This window comes from Pleurodeles waltl, chromosome 10 (genome assembly GCF_031143425.1).
Source record: "Pleurodeles waltl isolate 20211129_DDA chromosome 10, aPleWal1.hap1.20221129, whole genome shotgun sequence".
NCBI classification, from domain to species: domain Eukaryota; kingdom Metazoa; phylum Chordata; class Amphibia; order Caudata; family Salamandridae; genus Pleurodeles; species Pleurodeles waltl.
Window position 1 is genome coordinate 603,009,452 of NC_090449.1, and position 19,038 is coordinate 603,028,489.

The 19,038-nt window shown below is 42.3% G+C and overlaps 1 protein-coding gene across 1 annotated transcript in view; it reads left to right on the top strand.

Annotated features, from left to right (window-relative positions):
• The window catches only part of LOC138261748 (solute carrier family 22 member 13-like), a 394,165-nt gene that overhangs the window by 50,470 nt on the left and 324,657 nt on the right, over positions 1-19,038 (top strand). The window contains exon 2 of the mRNA XM_069211069.1: positions 17,510-17,613. Coding sequence (XP_069067170.1) covers positions 17,510-17,613 — 104 coding nt within the window. The remainder of the gene's footprint in view (positions 1-17,509; positions 17,614-19,038) is intronic.

A 19,038-nucleotide genomic window follows, 5' to 3' on the forward strand; every position in this document is an offset into this window, starting at 1 on the left:
GTTGGTCTTGTCCCTGATGCCACTTGTTGTCTGTGACCGCTGACGGTGATGGTTGCAGATCTGACTCTTGGTCGGTTGGGGGGGGGGTAGTCACATGTGCCCATTACTGGGCTAGTCACAGTTTACAGGTCAGGCCTATTAAGTCAGGCAGGTGTTGTGCTTGTGCACTAGTGTCATCAATGTGTAAGTGGAATGTTCCCTGAGTTGTCACTGCAGGCGCTATGTGTGTGCCACACAGGGTTGTTGCATGTATGCAGCATCCATCCTGGGAGTCAACATTTGGTGAACGTAATATTGTTGTTGGTGGCAGTGGGTATGGGGCAAGTCTGGCGCTGGGCGATGTGAGGGTGGGACCATTGGGTTGGTATGTGTTGTGTATGTATGTTGGTACTGGCCATATGGTTGTGGACCTGCCCGGCACATCTGACCTAGATACCTGTTCCTACAGTGCATTTGCGTGGATTTGGAATCTGTGACTCCTACAGTTATTCATGTCCCTGTCTTGCTCTCCTTTCAGGACAATGTTGTGGTGTTCTGTGCTCTCTGCCTGGGCTGTTGCCTCCATTGACACATATGTCAAGCCACTGCCTGCTCCACAGTCGACCTCCTGCCATTTTTCTCCCCCCGCTGTCACCCTCCCATGAATGTGCTGGGCGATGGGTTGCCACTTGTACGTGTATTGGCAGTTCCATACACACTAATGGCAAATAACCACGTAGATTTGGACTGTGCTCAGCTGTAGTTTATTTGTGATGTGCAAGTGTGAGGGGTAATGATTGAGGTCATGGCGGTGGTGATCATCACAATTTTAAAGCCAGCTGTAGGTAGTCCAGGTCCAGTTTGCTGGCCTTGGGTAGACGGAGATACGGGAGTGAACAGTTGACAGAGTGTCACACACAAGGGAGAATGTTGGGGAGAGGGTCACTTCCTGGCAGTGATCTTGGTCTGGGCATAATGTCCGACTGGATGTCTACTTGGATGAACACGCTTGTGTGGGGGTTCTTCATCTACAGGGGTAGGGATGCTGGTGTCCTGTGAGACCTGTGGCAGGGCCTCCATGCCACTGGCTGCCGCTGACGTAGAGCGCTCTGATGGGATGTGGCCAGTGGTAGGGGCCTACTGGTGGGTGGTGGACTCACGCATGACAGTGGTCAGGTCCTTGAGCACCCCTACAGTGGAGGCCATGGTGGCATTATGGGCCTGCCACTGTTGCATGGCATCCTGATGGTATTGCCCCTGCAGCCGCTGGGTCTCCTGCACGGTGGTGAGGATCTGGGCCACTGTATCCTGGGTGTGCTGGTACACACCCAGGACTTGGCTGAGGCCCTCCTGAGCAGTCAGTTGGTGTGGCTGTCCTGACCCTTGGGTCACGGTTTCCCTCCCACTAACCCGGGTCCTCTGTGCCTGTGCCCCTGGCACAGTGTGCCCACTCCCAGTAGCATCAGGGCCATCATTGTCTGGGGTGGGTGACCTTGATTCTGTCCGCTGTACAATGGGGCAAATTGATGAGACCCTGGGGCACAGGTTTGGGGTTCTGGGTCTGGCTGTGGTGTTGTTGCCACATGGGTAGGAACTTCCGGTGTGTCCAGGGCGGGTGTGCTGTTGGTGGACTGCCCAGTGGCCCCAGATGGCCAAGACAAGTCGTCCTCATCCAGTGGGGCCTTTATCCTGGGGAGGGGTGATTGAGCCTGGAATCCTCTGCAGGGTGTCAGTGGCAGGGGTACCGGTAGATGTTAGTTGTGTGACTGTTGTTGTTGTGTCCCTGTTGTGAACGCATGCAGTGGCTCGACTTGTTTCCCAGTGTTAGCAATAACATCTGCTGCACTGCAGACATTGGTTTGGATTGGATTGTGGGAGCTGTGGTTCTTCACATTGTAGTTGGCATCCGTGCATTCGGGGTGTGTGAGTAGGGATGGTGGGAGTGGGGTGGTGTGGCATGCAGAGATAGGGCATGGGGTGTTTGGGACTGGGTCGGTGGGGTGCAGTGGGTTGGTGAGTGGTGGGGTGGCATGCTGGGCATGGGTGGTTGGTGCTTGGGGGGTATTGCTGACTTACCAGTGTCGAGCCCTGCGCTAATACCTTCTCCTCCCAGGTTGTCAGCTGGAGGGGAGGTGGTGGGGACCCACCGCCGGTCTTGTTACTGGCTATCCTCTGCCTGGAGGCCATGGAATGGGCCTTCCCCTGAGGTCATTCCACCTCTTTCTGATGTCCTCCCTTGTGGTGGGTATGTGCCGACTGCATTGACGCTGTCGACGATCCTCTGCCATAATTCCATCTTTTTGGCTATTGATGTTTGTTGTACCTGGACACCCATGAGCTTTGGCTCGACTCTGATTATCTCATCCACCATGACCTGCAACTCCTTGTCAGTGAACCTTGGGTGCTTTGGGCGTGACATGTTGTAGGGTGGGAATGTGTTGTGTGTGTTGGGTGGATTATGATGCGTGTGGTGATGTGGGGGTGTATGGCTGTGTGTGCTGGTGAGCTGCGGTGTTGCTTTGTGCAATGTGTGCTGTGTGATCTTTGTTTGCTGTGTTTCGTGTGTGCTTGGTCTCAGGTGTGGCTGTGGGTGCTCGTATTTGTCGTAATAGCTTGTTGGGGGAAAGGAGGTTAGATGGTGGTGTGGTCAGGTGTGTGTGGTGTTTGCATAGTTATCAGGTGTGTGATATTTAAACTAGCCAATGTGGTATTAACCACTTTCTGTGGTGCCTTTTTATTCCGCCGCGGTGCGAACTGCCTACGGTGTCCGCAGTGCATGTTTCACTGTGCTGGAGGTTGATTCATAATATGATGGTCAGAATGGTGATGGTGTGGAGGGCCCGGTGATTGATCACTTACTCATTCGCCGTGGGTTGGCCTTGCGGTGTTGGTTTTGTACCAGTATTTTGGAGGTTTGTGTTTTGTAACTCGTAATCCGGCGGTCGCTATTCCGCCACCACTGATGGTAAAGTGGTGCCATTTTGAACGGAGGTCTTGCCCGAATACCACCAAACTTATAATGTGGGCCAACGCCTCTCAATCGAGACTGCGTATGCGCACCATCTGAAGCCAAGACCTAAAAAGTGAGTTTTCTATTTTAACTACTGTCGTACATTTTGTTCTCCCCTGCCGCAAAAAAAAACTCTACGGAATGGAATTATATCAAACTTGACAGAAAACGTTTAGGAGAGTGCTATTACTTAGTGTGGATAAATCCTATTAGAAGTTTGCATATATTTACATTACAAAAATTTGAGCAGGCTTTGTAGGGTAAAATATAGAGATATATCAACTGTTATTTCATTCGCCGGCATGAACATAAGACTGTGAAACTGAGAGCTCTAAGTGACTGGCTGTGACAGGACCATTTTTGTTGAGGGTACCAATGCACTTTAAACATCTTTAAAGGATGTGGACAGCAAAAGGATATACTCAGCCCGAGGCCACCAAGGTAAAATATTTTTTTTAACTTTTTCCTTACAAGGTTTGCAATTCCAGGTTCTCAGGCTTGAGGCCTACTTGAGAGTAAATGAGTCCCAGCTGGTCCCTTAGTTCTGTGGACCTGGTAGCAGGAGCTACAAACCCAAAGGTTTGCCCAGGACCTATTGCACTTTGGTTTTCCTTGACTCTGCCAGTGCAGCCAGAGTGTACCAGAACATTAAAAAAATAAAAATGCACCATACATCTTTATAGGCCAAGCTTTCCATCTTTATGATCGGTTCGCATGCAGCCAACCTTCACTGTCTCTCGCTGGTCAGAGCAGGATTGATTGCTCACACTGTCATGGGTGCAGACCTGGCTAAAGGCCATTCCTTTTAGCAAACTCTGATATACCTAATGTCTATGGCGTCAGTTATGGCTGCTTCAGAGGTTGGCTTTAGGGCCTTGCCAACTACTCCTGTTCAGTGAAGTGTCTTCTCTGGAGAGCAATGCCGATGTGTGGGCGGTGCCTTTTATGTCCTGGTTGGCCCAGGATATTTACCATTTCCCAAAAAAGATTTTGAGCTCTTGCAGGACAAAGTCATTCACAGGAACTGAAGTGGGAGGAGAAACATATGTAGCTACTTAATATATGACTCTAAGTCTTGCTGCCTTGCTGCCCTAACATTCTAGGACCTTGTGTTAATTGTTTCTTTGCATCAAGTTAGGCTTCTCTGGATCATGTGAAACTTTGGTTGTGCTGGCAGATGGGCCCAACTTCCTCTGTGTGGTTAAATGGCATACAGTTAGCTACTGCTATTCTGTGCAAATGTGTGTGCTTTCTATTGTTACTTGATCTGCCTCTACTACCTCATTATCCACTACACCCATTTTCCCTGAAAGAAGGAAAAGGCCAAAAAGGTGTTTCAGAATAAAGAGAAAATATCCTCAACCACATCCATGAGAGAATACTGACTCTCCAAATGAAAAGTGTGAGAAATTCAGCACCTACTTTGAAGATAAGGTGAAAAAGATTGAACTCTTTCCTGTGCTCCCAGAGAATCAAAGAGTTCTGTGGAAAAGTCCGGAAAGCTAAGATACATTGGTCATTGTTTAATGAATTCACACATACTGAAGTAGTCACCAACATTACCAAGAGTATATTCTCACTTCCTGAAACCCATATCCTCTGAATTTTGTAAATAAATTAGTTCTTCTGTTATACCTTAATGTGCAAACCACTTTTCTGTTACAAAAGACAGTCCTGAACATTTCTGAAAAAAACCCTGAGCAGATCATGTAGTTCTGAATAATTCCATCAGGCTTCAGACTTGCTCACACTTGTGAAAGTCCAGGAAAGCTAAATGCAGATTCAGCTCAGGTTTTTCATAATTTGTGTGGGAGCTGAACTCCAATAGTCATCGGAACCCCAATAATTTATCACCCTGATATTTGCCAAATTATTTCAGCTCTCGAAATACTTGACTAATCTTGGGGTTAGACACTGCAATCCTCATCAGGGAAAACTATATTTTAGCAAAGTTAAATGGAATTAAATATTAGACACATAAAGAGCTGAGTTCAACATCAAAAATAGGCAAAAGAGATTTTTATTACAGAGAAGAATTCAAAGACATTACAATAGAGAATAAGTAGATATCGCCTTTACATGGGCAGGGCAGAAGTACAGAGAAATAATGCAGAATCATAAAACGTAGGCATTATTTTAAACAAAAATGTCTAAGAGCCTGATTACGACCTTGGGAGATAGGATATTCTTTCACAAATGTGACAGATATCTGGCCCGCTGTTTTACAAGTTCCATAGGATATAATGGAACTTGTAATACGGCGGACGGGATATCTGTCATGTTTGTGACAGAGTCTCCCATCCGTCAAGGTTGTAATCAGGCCCTAAGTGTGTAGCTCATTAAGAGTACTGACAACTCAATAGAACACCTGAAAATGGCAAAGTATCCTTGTCTATGACAAAATGCACATGGGCCAAAATAATGATGGTATCTCCCACAATACAATAACTCAGAAGGTTTTATAGCAAAACCACACATTCAGTTAATAGATTCAGCAAATTCAGCATTCAGCACAGCATAATCATGGCTAGGGTCAACAATGTAATAATTCAAGCTATGCAATAAATCAAACACTGACCTATTTCCTAAGGTAAGAGAAATCTTCCATTGCTTCCTCAGCAACTGCACTCCGGAGATGTATAACATAAATAAAACATTTCTTGAACAATAGCTAATAGAACTCACCCTTCGTCTGCAGAACTTCCAGTGGCAGTCCTTGAAAATGATCATACCTGGAGTAAAGAATCTCCCTACTTTTAGGAATTCATAAACTACATCTTACTCCTTTAAAAATGGCATCACATGCAGCAGTCACATTTGATCAAGAAAGTTTGACCGTAGTTCTCTCGTTACAATCATATTGGAATATTTCCCTTGTGAGGCACAAAACTGTTCATCTGGTGGTGCCAGTGGCAACCCTGAATATCGACATCATTCTTCTTGAAATCCTATGCTTCTTGAAGACAAAGACATCAAAGCAACCCTTCGTAGGGAGTGCTCTCAGGGTCTGGAGAGCCATTTCACCATCTATCAAGAAAATCTGTTTGTTTAACACCTTCCCAAAAAATAATTGAAAGTTCTTTCGTCCCAGTAACACGTATTTATTTATTGATTTGGAAGTTTTATTTTGTGCCAAGTGTTGTCTTATGGCTACATCAGAGCACTGTGCTGATTGAATTAAAGTCTAGATTTGTGGAGTAGCAGGAGTTCAATCAATCAAGACATGACCTCTATTCAGTAGTTCTCACTCACTCTACCATCAAGTCTTTGGCCTAGTCAAAGGCTTTTCTGAATATTTCAGTTCTGCTCTCAAGGTTGGATGCAGAGCATTTTACAGTCTGGAGCCCAGAACGCTCCTGGGTCTCGTGGCATGTTTTTTCTTCTTGAATGTTTCTTGATGATCCAGTGTGTGGTGTAGTTGGGATATAACATAGGACACGATTCCGCATATACCCTGGGATGTTCTTCTGGTATGTTTATGTGCCATCCAGAGAATCTTAATCTTATGCTATATTCTGTTACCCTGTTTTTCATTGTTGTTTTGCATGTAGCGATCAATTGTATAACCTGAAATTTGATATCTGTTAATATCTAGCCCGTTACTTAAGGTCCGCAGTACATAATAAAATAAAATAAATATATATCGACTGACTTCTTCATCAAACAGTTTTTTAGTGAATATGCATATATATAGTTATGCATGTGTCTCATGGTATTCCTAAACACCGAGAGTTTAAAAAAAACATAAAATATATATAGTTTTCCCATCAGTTTGTAAGCCCTTACTGCTCTGTGAGGGAGAACTAGAGTCGCTGAGGCACTAATACAGTTGACCTCTATTTTTAAAAACAACATTGTGGGATGATCATCATGGCGAGGCAGCGCAGTTTCAGGAATTTGTGTCTGAATGGACGAAGGATACGTTGAACTGGACTAATGCAGGCCCAATTTTTGTCAATTCTTGATGTCACCTTCAAGCCCCAAATATGCATCATATCTTCTTCCTAACAGGCATATAAAGAATATAGAGAGTTATTGGAGAGTAAGAGCTGGTGTCCAAACTTATTAGCCTCAACCATCAAAACTTCCAGCAGGCCAAGCTTCAGCACACGCACTTGGATGACAACCAGACTGTAATAGTAGTGCAAGCTTAAGGAGGAGTTCCTGTTACCACACCCAAGCCTTGATATCTTCACACTAGGATGGATGGCTATTTATTCCTTGCAATTTGGCCAGCACTTATTTAGTTAAGGTAGAGAATGATTCTGACCTCTAGGTTCTAGATGTTCTGCAGCCTCCTATGAGGTGCTTGTTGACCCCAGCACACAAGGTGTTCTTGTAGTCTAGTTTGCTGGTGACACGAGTATGGGTGATGGTGTTCCAGGAGATGACTAGAAGCCATTTGAAAATCTTCCTTTAGCATCTTCAGGCTGTGGAGGCATGAGTCAGTGATGGTATTGTCTTAGGCTGTGCTATTAAGTTTGCAGTCGATGGTGATTCTGAAGTTCTGGGCGGAGATTAGGTCCTAGCTCTGTCACTCACCAGGTAGAGTCACATGGAGAGGAGCTTTCTCCAAAAATCACAACTCCAGTCTTGTTGGTGTTTAGTTTCAGACAATTGGACTTCATCCATCATTCATATATCGTTGTGATATATGTATTCTAGGTAGATTCAGCTAAGGGAAAAGAAGTACTGAGACCGTGTGGGGCTTGCACTTTTAGAGACTCTAGGCCTGATTTAAGAAAAGTGGTGCTGCACCCAGTGCAGCGTCGCTTTTCTTGCACCTCTTAGCACCCCCCTAACGCCACTGTGTGTGCTCCATATCTAAGATATGGTGCACCGTGGCGGTAGTCAGGGAACTAGCGGCAACATTTTTTATGCTAGTCCCAGCTTTGCAGGATTATCATTAAAAATGTTGACGCTAATATGGCAAAGCCCATTGAGGTCCATTGTAAACAATGGTTTGCCTCCTTTTAACGCCTGCTCTGAGCAGGCGTGAAAAGTGTTGAAAAAAATTACACAAAGAAATCTCTTAGCTTGGGCATAAACATGGTGTTTCTGCATTTGATAGGTGCTTGCATGTGGTGTGTTTTGTGTTCCTTAAACACCAGATGGGTTTACAATTTTATATTGATAAAATGACACAATAAAGTATTTAAGACAAGCAAACAGCATGTATTTTCTGAATGTGTGTGTGTGATGCAGCTTTGGCTCCTGAAGGCGGAGGAAACCACAAACTCTGCAGCTTCTTTGCAAGAATCATCAACTCTGTGTCCGCACACTGTAACAGCGAGCCTATCAAACCTAGTCCTATGCAGTGAAATGTAAAAAGTACACAAGAGCTATTGAAGAAATATGAAAAAATAGAATAGATTAAATTTTGTCCTGAAAATTGTATATATTTGGTTTTGATATAGCTGTATAAATATATGCCATGATGTATGCCGCGACTATCCATTTCTCTGAAATATATATATATATATATATATATATATATATATATATATATATGTGTGTGTGTGTGTGTATACATATATACAATAAAATATATCTGTGGAATGAGTTATTTAGTTTGGAAGGAAATTGGGATCATTAGCATTAATGCCACCATGTGTACATCATGCCAGGTTGCATAACCCATGGAAGTTTAACACTCAAGTATAGCAATAAACAACAGAACGCTGACCAGTCAACCTTTACGATGGGCCTTCAATTGCATCCCAACACATGCTGCAGCATTTGTTTGTAACTGTTGATCCGTTTGAGCTAGAAACATTTTTTTTAAATCTGCAGATTATGCAGTAGATGATGAATTATATGACAAATTTGAGAAGTTCATGATTATGTAGAAATCACCAAAGCCACAAAATTACATAATTTCAGTGGCCTTGCCTATGACCTGGGAATGTGCTAGAACAATATATCAGAATATGAAATGCTCATATTTGTCACTCTGCCCTACTGGTGAGAATAAATTCAGCCAAGCACAATATTTTATTTGAGATAACATGGTTATTTACTTTACGAATGCATCTGGAAGAGAACAGACACACACATACTTTAGTAGGCATTGTAACTCCACATTAAGGGCCAGATTTAGAGTTTGCCGGACTGATTACTGCTTCACAAACGTGACCGATATTCAATCCACCGTAGTGCATTATATACAATGGCACTTGTAATGGCACTTGTGATACAGCAGGCAGGATATTGGTCACGTTTGTGATAGAGCAACCCATCTGCTGAACTCTAAATCAGGCCTTAATTCTTAAGTAATGGGCATACATTTAAAAATTCCATCATGGCTGCTCATCCATTGAAGTATGCGCTACTGCTATCTGAATAGTATAATACATGCACCATCCTACAGTATATTCCTGGGCGCTACATACACAGACTAAAACACATAAACCCCTCTCAGTGTAAAATCTGAACCTAACTATAATGTCCCTGAACCTTTGTTTTTTTAGTTAAATATATTTATATATATATATATGTATATATATATATATATATATATATATATATATATATACACACATATATATATACATTTCTCTCTCTCTCTCTATATATATATATATATATATTTATTTATATATATATATATATATATATATATATATATATATATATATATATATATATATATATATATATATATATATGTAATTGAAGAGCAATCCTGTGTTCCTTCCAGCGCTCGGCTGTCGAGGTTGGTGCTCAGTAAATGGGCACAGGACCCATTTTCAATCCACTCCAAAAACAAATCAAAATCTGGCACTCCTTGCAAATCACTGGCCTTCGTTTATTAAAAAAATTCCATTAGACAAAACATAGGGCAACGCGTTTCAACCATCACAGTCTTCTTCCTTGGCCCTTCTTACAAAAAATACAACAAAGAAAATGTGGCCCCTCCGACTTGCTATATATACCCTCATCCATAGACATAGAAGAAGTTTTTTTCCTTTTTTAAATGTTTTTTTTTATATATATATAGATAGGAATACATCAAATTCTGATATTATTTCTAAATGTCCATGTTCATATAACCTTCCCATTTTGGTATAATACTCATATATAATCAACAATGATGCAAATAATTGGATGAGCCACTCTATAAAACAATAAATCATCAAATTAATATTCATGTAGGCCTTTCAAAAAATAATAAAGGAAAACCTAACCTGACATTATTACAATTAGCCCCTGCCTTTTCACCATCAAACTAACCAATATGAACAGACAGTTCCTCGTCCTTATTCAGTCCCCAAGGATAACGACTATTTAGCTGGATAATATATTCAGACTCCAATCTCCTTAATTGTTTTTCTCTATCCCCTCCTCTCGGAGTGGCTAGGACCCTGTCAATGCCAAAAAATTTCATATTCTCAACTTTCCCCTCATGTTTAAGATTGCAATGTCGCGCTACTGGATAAGCAGCATCCTTATTCAATATTGCTCTCCAGTGCTCAAGAATGTGTTTTTTCAGAGGAAAAATTGTGCTGCCGACATATTGCAACCCACATGGGCATTCTATTACATAGATAACGAAATCTGAATTGCAATTAATATATTTCTTAATGTTCGCTCGCCTACCCGTGGGTAACTCATATTGCTTCCGATTTGAACTATATCTACATGCTTTACACTTGGCACATTTGTAGAAACATTGATGTTTATCTAGAAAAGTTTCTTTTTTCCTCTTCCTTGTGTAACTATGTACGAGAATGTCCCTTAGAGAACTACTTCTTTTATAGGTTATCATAGGGGTACGGCTTACTAGCTGCCCAATTATTCTGTCAGCCTTAATAAGATGCCAATATTTTATGAGGATCTTTTTGACTTCTGAAGAATATGCATTGAAAACTGTCACAAATCTCGGGGTATTGATACCTTTCCCTCTCTTTTTGGGAATCAATAATTCCGCTCTTTAAACTTCTTCTGTCTTTCGACATGCCTTCTTCTCTATTCTATGTGGATATCCCCTAGATCTAAATCTCTGTGTCATTATTAATTGTTCCCTCTCAAAACTTTGTGAGGTACTACAATTTCTCTTAGCTCTTAATAATTCCCCATAGGGTATACTCCATTTTACATTCGGTGGGTGGTGACTCGTGGCGTGTAGAATGCTGTTCCCAGATGTACTTTTTCTGAACAGTTTTGTATGTAACGTACCTTCTTCTACACTGACCTCTATATCTAAAAATTCCATCACCTGTTTGTGTATTTTATAAGAAAAATGTAAATTCAGATCCCTGTTTGGTAACGAATTCAAGAAATCATATAACATTGATTCTGGACCTTCCAATATCATAAATATATCATCGATATATTGTGTCCAAAATATGATATGTTGGAACCATTCCATATTTTCATCTGACATCACCAATTGTGTTTCCCACCATCCCATAAATAAACAGGCATAACTGGTAGCAAAGCAACTTCCCATTGCAGTCCCAGTTGTTTGTCTATACCATTGATCCTCATACATGAAAAAATTGTTTTCCAAACAAAATTTTAACATATTCAGAAGTAGTTCCGAGTGTTCCAAAAGTCTGATTGGTTTATCCCTAAAGAAGTGTCTACAAGCCTGAATTCCCTTCTCATGTGGGATACAGGTGTATAGTGATACTACATCTAACGTTACCATAATATAGTTGGTTTGCCAAGGAATGTCCTGTATTTTTGTTAAAAAATCTGTAGAGTCTGTAGCGAACATTAAGAAATATATTAATTGCAATTCAGATTTCGCTATCTATGTAATAGAATGCCCATGTGGGTTGCAATATGTCGGCAGCACAATTTTTCCTCTGAAAAAACGCATTCTTGAGCACTGGAGAGCAATATTGAATAAGGATGCTGCTTATCCAGTAGCGCGACATTGCAATCTTAAACATGAGGGGAAAGTTGAGAAGATTAAATTTTTTGGCATTGACAGGGTCCTAGCCACTCCGAGAGGAGGGGATAGAGAAAAACAATTAAGGAGATTGGAATCTGAATATATTATCCAGCTAAATAGTCGTTATCCTTGGGGACTGAATAAGGACGAGGAACTGTCTGTTCATATTGGTTAGTTTGATAGTGAAAAGGCAGGGGCTAATTGTAATAATGTCAGGTTAGGTTTTCCTTTATTATTTTTTGAAAGGCCTACATGAATATTAATTTGATGATTTATTGTTTTATAGAGTGGCTCATCCAATTATTTGCATCATTGTTGATTATACATGAGTATTATACCAAAATGGGAAGGTTATATGAACATGGACATTTAGAAATAATATCAGAATTTGATGTATTCCTATGTATATATATATATAAAAAATATAAAAAAAAGGAAAAAAACTTCTTCTATGTCTATGGATGAGGGTATATATAGCAAGTCGGAGGGGCCACATTTTCTTTGTTGTATTTTTTGTAAGAAGGGCCAAGGAAGAAGACCGTGATGGTTGAAACGCGTTGCCCTATGTTTTGTCTAATGGAATTTTTTTAATAAACAAAGGCCAGTGATTTGCAAGGAGTGCCAGATTTTGATTTGTTTTTGGAGTGGATATATATATATGTATATATATCTATTACCTAGTGACAGTTGCCACTAGGTAGTTAAAGTTAGGACCTAGTTTTGATAATAATTTTGGATCTGTTTGATGAAACTTAATGAAATTTTCCAAAAATATATGTCCCTCACTTCAGTGTCTGTCTGGAAAGTTTCAGGGTAATTTGTCAAACAGGGTCAGAGAAAAAGGGTGGGTTCCAAAACGCTTTTTCCCCATGTATTTTTCCACAGGGATTTTAAACAGGAATAGTGCCCGAACCACTAGACGTAATTACACCAAATTTGGCAGAAAGGTAGCTCTTGGTCCAGAATGCAACCTTTTTGTTATTTGGTGTAAACCTATTAAGTAGTTTTTAAGAAATAATGAAAAATCTAAATTTGTATATCTAGGGAAGTGAAGACTCAGTGAACTCTCCTGATCTCATGCTGATATCTGATTGGCTGCCAACACTTCAACAAGTTAGTGTTGGCAGCCATGTTGGGATTCGACTTCAGTTGAGTCCCAGAAAAAAAAGATTAAAAAAAGAAAAGGGACTGGGGTAGGGACATCCTCACCCCTTAGCTCTGGTGCTAGGGTCCCAGAGGGACCACCAGAGCAAAAGAGCATTTTTTAAAAACCTTTTGGTGGGAGTTGCGACGGATCTGCACGAGTCTCGCCAAAAATAATTTTTAAAAAAGCACAGGATTACGATCTTGTTTTAAAGAAGCCCTGGGTGGGCCAGGTCCCGGGGCATTGACATTTTAAGTGTGGGAGGGGCCTCCGCAGTTCTGGGGACTGCCACCTCCCCGGGCTAGTATCTTAATGAAATATGGGTGGCCGCCCAGCCCTATCACAACCCTGGGAACCACAACCTCCCCGGGGCTTTTTTCTTAATTAAATGAGGGGGGCTGCCCGCCCCCGGCAGACCCATGGACTACCACCTCTCCGATGCTAGTATTTTGATGAAACGCGGGGGCTGTCAGCCTCCCTCAGCCCCAGGGACCACCACCTCCCCGGGGCTAGTATCTTAATGAAATGCGGGGGTAGGGCACCTCCCCAGGGCACACTTTTTAATGAAATGCATGGGGGTTGTCTGTCCCCCCAGCGGACCCAGGGACCACCACCTTTCCGGGGCTAAATGTAATTAAGATTGGGGGTCTGTTTCAGACCCCAGGGACCACCACAACCCTGGGGCTGTATAAGTTGGAGGGGGGTCACACGGCCCCCTTGTGGAGCTGATATTGGCCCTGGTGACCTACACTCCCCACGGCCAGCTCCTGCTATGTCCCGGAATGCCCACCTGTTTGCTCTGACTCAGTGGTAGCTTTGACAGCTCCTTTCAAGTCAGAGCAAACCCTTTGGTTCCAGCAAGTAAAAGCTGTCAAACAGCTCTCACTTGCTGGAAGTGGAGGTTTCCTCTGTTTCCCTCCATGCATCAGGAAACTATTCCTCTCACTGACAGGGAGCTGCATGTTAAGTAGCTCCCTGTCTGTGACAGCAATGCCTGCTTCCCCAGGAGATGGGGTGTCAGCTGGGACCTTCAAGTTCCCCCGCGGTCCTCAGCGGTGGTGACTGGGTGCCCTGGGGAGCACCCATGTAACATGGCTGGGCTCCGGGAGGTGGGGTCCCTGAGGCCGAGATTGGCCTTCCTCTTCCCACAAAATTAAATGTTTTAGCTGGGCCCAGGGGGATGGGGTCCCCGGGCCAAGATCGGCCCAGGAACGTGCAGCCAACTCCTTCTGCACATGGCAAAACGCCCTCACCATGCACAGTTTTTTCATTAAAAAATGTACTGCAAATATTACATTGATATTATGAATGATGTTATAACAGATGTCATAACTTGTGGGGTAATTAGCAGTGCATGGCGAGGGCGTGAGTTATAGTTACCTTAGGGCACGAGTTATAGTTGCCGGAGGTAACTCCAACTATAACTAGTGAATTTCTATGGTTTGGTACGTTTAAAATGTGAGTCTAATTATAACATCCCTGTAACCTTTGTTTTTTTAAGTAAATTTCTATGATTTTTAAAATTCTATTTCCTAACTATAACGTCTCTGTAACCTTTGTTTTTTCCAATGAATTTCTATGGCTTTTCAACATATTGTAATTTTAATTACTATAAGTTAATTCAACCACTGCCGTGCACGGCCTTTGGCTGTGCGCCGCAGCGTTTGGCCAAAGGGCCTGGCCTCCGGTCAACCACATATAAGCATCTCACCATGCATGTCCTTCATCCTTGCGCAGGGGAGGTTGTCAAAAAGACCTGGCCTGCAGTTAGACCCTAAGGCCAATACCCCATGGGTACCCAAACCCATGCTGTGCACAGCCCTTTCGTCGTGTGCAGTGGGAGTTAGCCGCAACTTCTCTGGGTGTGGGAATAGGTGTGAGAGGGTGTATCGGGGGGTGAGTGTGGCTGTCAGATTGCCTGTCTGTGTGTGAAAGTGCGTATATCAGTGTTTTAGTGGGTGCATCAGTGTGTGCACAGGTCTGTGAGTGGGTGCATGACAGTGTCAGAGGATCTGTGAGTGAGTGCTTGAGTGTCTGAGTGGGTCTGTGATTGGGTACGTGAGTGTCTTAGTGGATCTGTGAGTGGGTGCGCAAGTGTCTAAGTGGGTGTGTGAGTGGGAGAAATTGACTGAAAGAAAGACAGAAAGAAAGTGAGAGAGAAAGAGAGAGTATTTTTAGGCTTTAATATCTCATATACCTAGAATGAGAATTTTTTGTTGAATTTAACAAAAATAAAAAAAAATCTTTTGATAAAAAGTATAATCATTTATGGAAAAACAAATGGGGAAAGCATGTTTTTCCCCAGCCCCTCCGGACGGATCGCTCTGAAACTCCCCAGACAGCAGCTGATGGGACTGACAAATTTGGTGACATTCCGTCCAGCAGGTCAGGCTGTAGTCGTGTATAAATTCCCTATAGGAATTTGCATGGGAAAAACATGTTTTGAGCCCTCCTCTTTTTCTCAGACACCACGTGATGAATCACCCCAAAACGTTATAGACAGCAGCTAAAGTGAGAGGCAGAAATTATTTTTAAAAATGTTTTAAATTATTAGCAAAAATGCTTTCCCTATGGAAACCAGGTCTTAACTATAACTACCTACTTGAGCCCGCCAATAGGTAAAATATATATATGCATGTATTATTATATATATATATGTATATATACCTGCTCTGAGAAAACTAAAGTTTACAGGGACGGTATAGTAAGGTTAACGTTTTACCCACACACAACCATAGAAATTCAGAAGTTATAGGTATGCTTATGTTCAGAAACTATAACTTGTGGCCTAAAGTTAGTTTGCGGCACGAGTCATAATTTCTTCAGATACGTATCACTGCTGAATTTCTATGGTTTTTGATTGGGTAACAACATCAACCTAACTATAACATCCTTTTAAACTTTGGTTTTCTCAGTGAATTTCTATGTTTTTTTAATGTAAAGTAATGTTCAATTACCGTATGTTACTGCGACCACTGCTTCATAAGTGGTAGGGGTTGGCCGCAAGCCCTGCAGCCAAACCCTCTGCATGCACCCAACCCCACAATGCACACAGCATTTGGCTGTGCGAGCCAATGGTTTTGTTTGTGAATGTGTATTTTTTTAAGTCTGCTTTGGACCTATGGATCCATTGTGGATTTACACTTGGGGATTGGGCGCGGGGAGTCACGCTGAGCCCCACAGTGGATCCGCATTTCAACCGAAAGAAAAAATTTAGCAATTTTTTTCCCATGAGGACCCACTTCATGTGTAAGGTCAGTATACCTGTCCCCTGACCCCTTATTTGTCTTCCCCTTTTTCTTGCCTCCCCTGGCCCAAGCGAGAAAGAAAATGGCAGCCACAACTTTCCTGTCAGGTTGCAGCCAGCCAATTAGAGCCTTGGTTTTTCCCAGGATCCGTGGATCCCCTGTGATTGGATCCGTAAAGGATCTGCACCCCTAGATATCTATATTTTTACTTCTTTAATAACTCCCAATCTACTGAACACATTTACACAAAATTACTAAAAGGACTCTTTCTATACCAAGATCTACCTTTTCTGCCAAATTTGGTGTACATGCGTTTAGCGGTTCAGGCTGTAATTGTGTTAAAAAATGCTAAATCCCCAGAGACATTGCATGGGAAAAAGCATTTTGGATCTACTCTCTTTTCCGGCCCTGCTTGATGGATCACCCCTAAACTTTCCCTGCAGAACTAGGCAAAGTAGAGCATTTTTTAAAAACATTTTGTGAAGTAATGTCAAACAGCGCCAAAGTTATTAGCAAAACAAAAAACGCTTTGTCAATGGGAAAAGTTGGTACTACCTATAACTACCTCCTGGTTATCTCCAGTGGGGACAGAAAAATATAGTCAAGTTCTATTTATGTGTTGTTACGTATGTTAAACTTAAACTAACCTACACATATTTACCTTTAGGATATCTAGGTAGAAAATATGTTGGCAGTTGATATTTCTCCTACGATATGTTTAGGACACTGGTTAATCCACCATATGCTAGCAGCAAATACTGATTTCCATGGTAAAATTGTTGAGAAGAAAACGTTGAAAGCTTGTTAGCAAAGTTATTTTCAGTTTTTTATAAAGTGATTACAACATTTAATGGAGTAGGAATGATTACATGAGAGAAGTTGAACATTTACGGACTGATATTACATATATAATAATGAAATGAGAATGTACGCATTATATCGGTATTGCAGACATTGCACATTTTGCTTTAGGATTAAAGAGCAATAATGAAAAGTGATGCCTTTTTGGATGACTTGTGTTTTTTATATGGTTTTCGTATTGTTTTGAAATTTAGAAATGATTAGAATGACGGCTTACCTGTAAATGAAGGCCCATAAATCATGAACTTGACATCATTCCCATAAATTGGTGGGTTTTATATACAGAGGTTTAGCATCAAACATCAGATATATGAAATGACAGGAAGTGAGTTATATTTACAGTTATTTTCTCTTATTTTCTTCAGTTTGACCTGGTCTGTGACAAAAAGGAACTGAATGACATCTCGCAATCTATTTTCATGCTGGGACTTCTTCTTGGTGCCCTGATATGTGGTCCACTAGCTGACAGGTATGGAAAGCAATAATACACTTATAGCGTGCGGCTAACTTAAAAGAGTCATAATGGAGGCTAGAATTTAATTATGATTAGTACCTGAAACTGCGTGTTGGGGACTAGGTAGTCAATCAGATTGCTCAATTTGCAAGTTATAACTGCCCTTGTGAGCCTGCTCGGGGAGAATTCGGCAGATGCTCCTTCATGTGGGATAGAGTAGAGTAAATGTTGCTCCACTATGCAGAGAATTAAAGAAATAGGCATGGTCAGCCTTACACTTGAGACATTGGTGGGATCGTGTAGGGTCCAGCTGGGAGAGAGCAGACGGAGTGGTGTATGCACGGTGTATAAATTTAAAATGCAAAAGTTTGTGCTGGTAATTGTTTGATACTAATCTGACCTGTGTGCAGCAGTAATACCACATTACATCCGTTAGGAAGTGACCGAGGTCTCTCTCCCAAGCGACTCTTGACTTTTCAGGTCCGATTGGTCTAAATTGCAAAGACGTACGGTATAGGAGAGAGATGAAATGAGCATTGTAAGGCACTGTTATCGTAATGGATAGGGGGCAAAATTACCTTGGTTTAGTTAGGTAAGCAAGCAACACAGCCCGTAATGCTCCATGCAGTCTCTGCAGAATGAATTTGTCAAGTGCAGAGGCATGATGTCCCTTGGTCACACCTGTGGCGGAAGGGAGCATTGAGTCTGAGAACAAGCCGCTGACAGGGTGCAGGTGGAAGGCAGCAAGGGTATGTTGCGTCAGTCATTCACATGTAGGTGGTAGCCACAGGTTGTTGGATAAGGGAATGTGAGGTGAGTAGAGAGCATCAAAACCTAGATAATGAAGCAGTTTTATCCACGCCCAGCACGTTGTCAGGAGTGTCAGTATTTCTGAAGGGGTTCTGGGCAGGTCCTTGGGAAGCAGTGCAGTAAGCGGAGTAGATGGGGACTGTGCCCCTTATGGTTTGAGATATTGAATTGTACTGTCTGGATGGTACCAGTAGTAGGCAAAATGAGCCTGAACAATCAGGTAATAAAGATAGAAGTCTGGAACCCCAAAGCCCCCCTGCTCAAACTGTAGTGTCAATCTCGACCAGCGTATCTGTGGATGCCTACCTTCCCAAACCAGTCATGTGAGAATACCTTGTAGCGTGTTAAAAAAGTGTCTGGGCAGAGCAATGAGAATATTCAGAAACAAGTACAGGAGGCGAGGAAGAACCACCAACTTTATAATGGCCGACCTACTAGCGAGGGACAAAGGCAATCCAATGCTCCACTTGTGTAATAAGTCTGTAGACCGCTGGGCCAAGTGCCGAAGAATGACCTCAGAGCTGCACCTATGCAGATGTATGCCAAGATATCTAGTCGATTCATCCCTCCAGATCAAGGGACATGCCATGTGCCAGGGCCTAGTGGCATCTGTGAGGGGGAACAATTCTG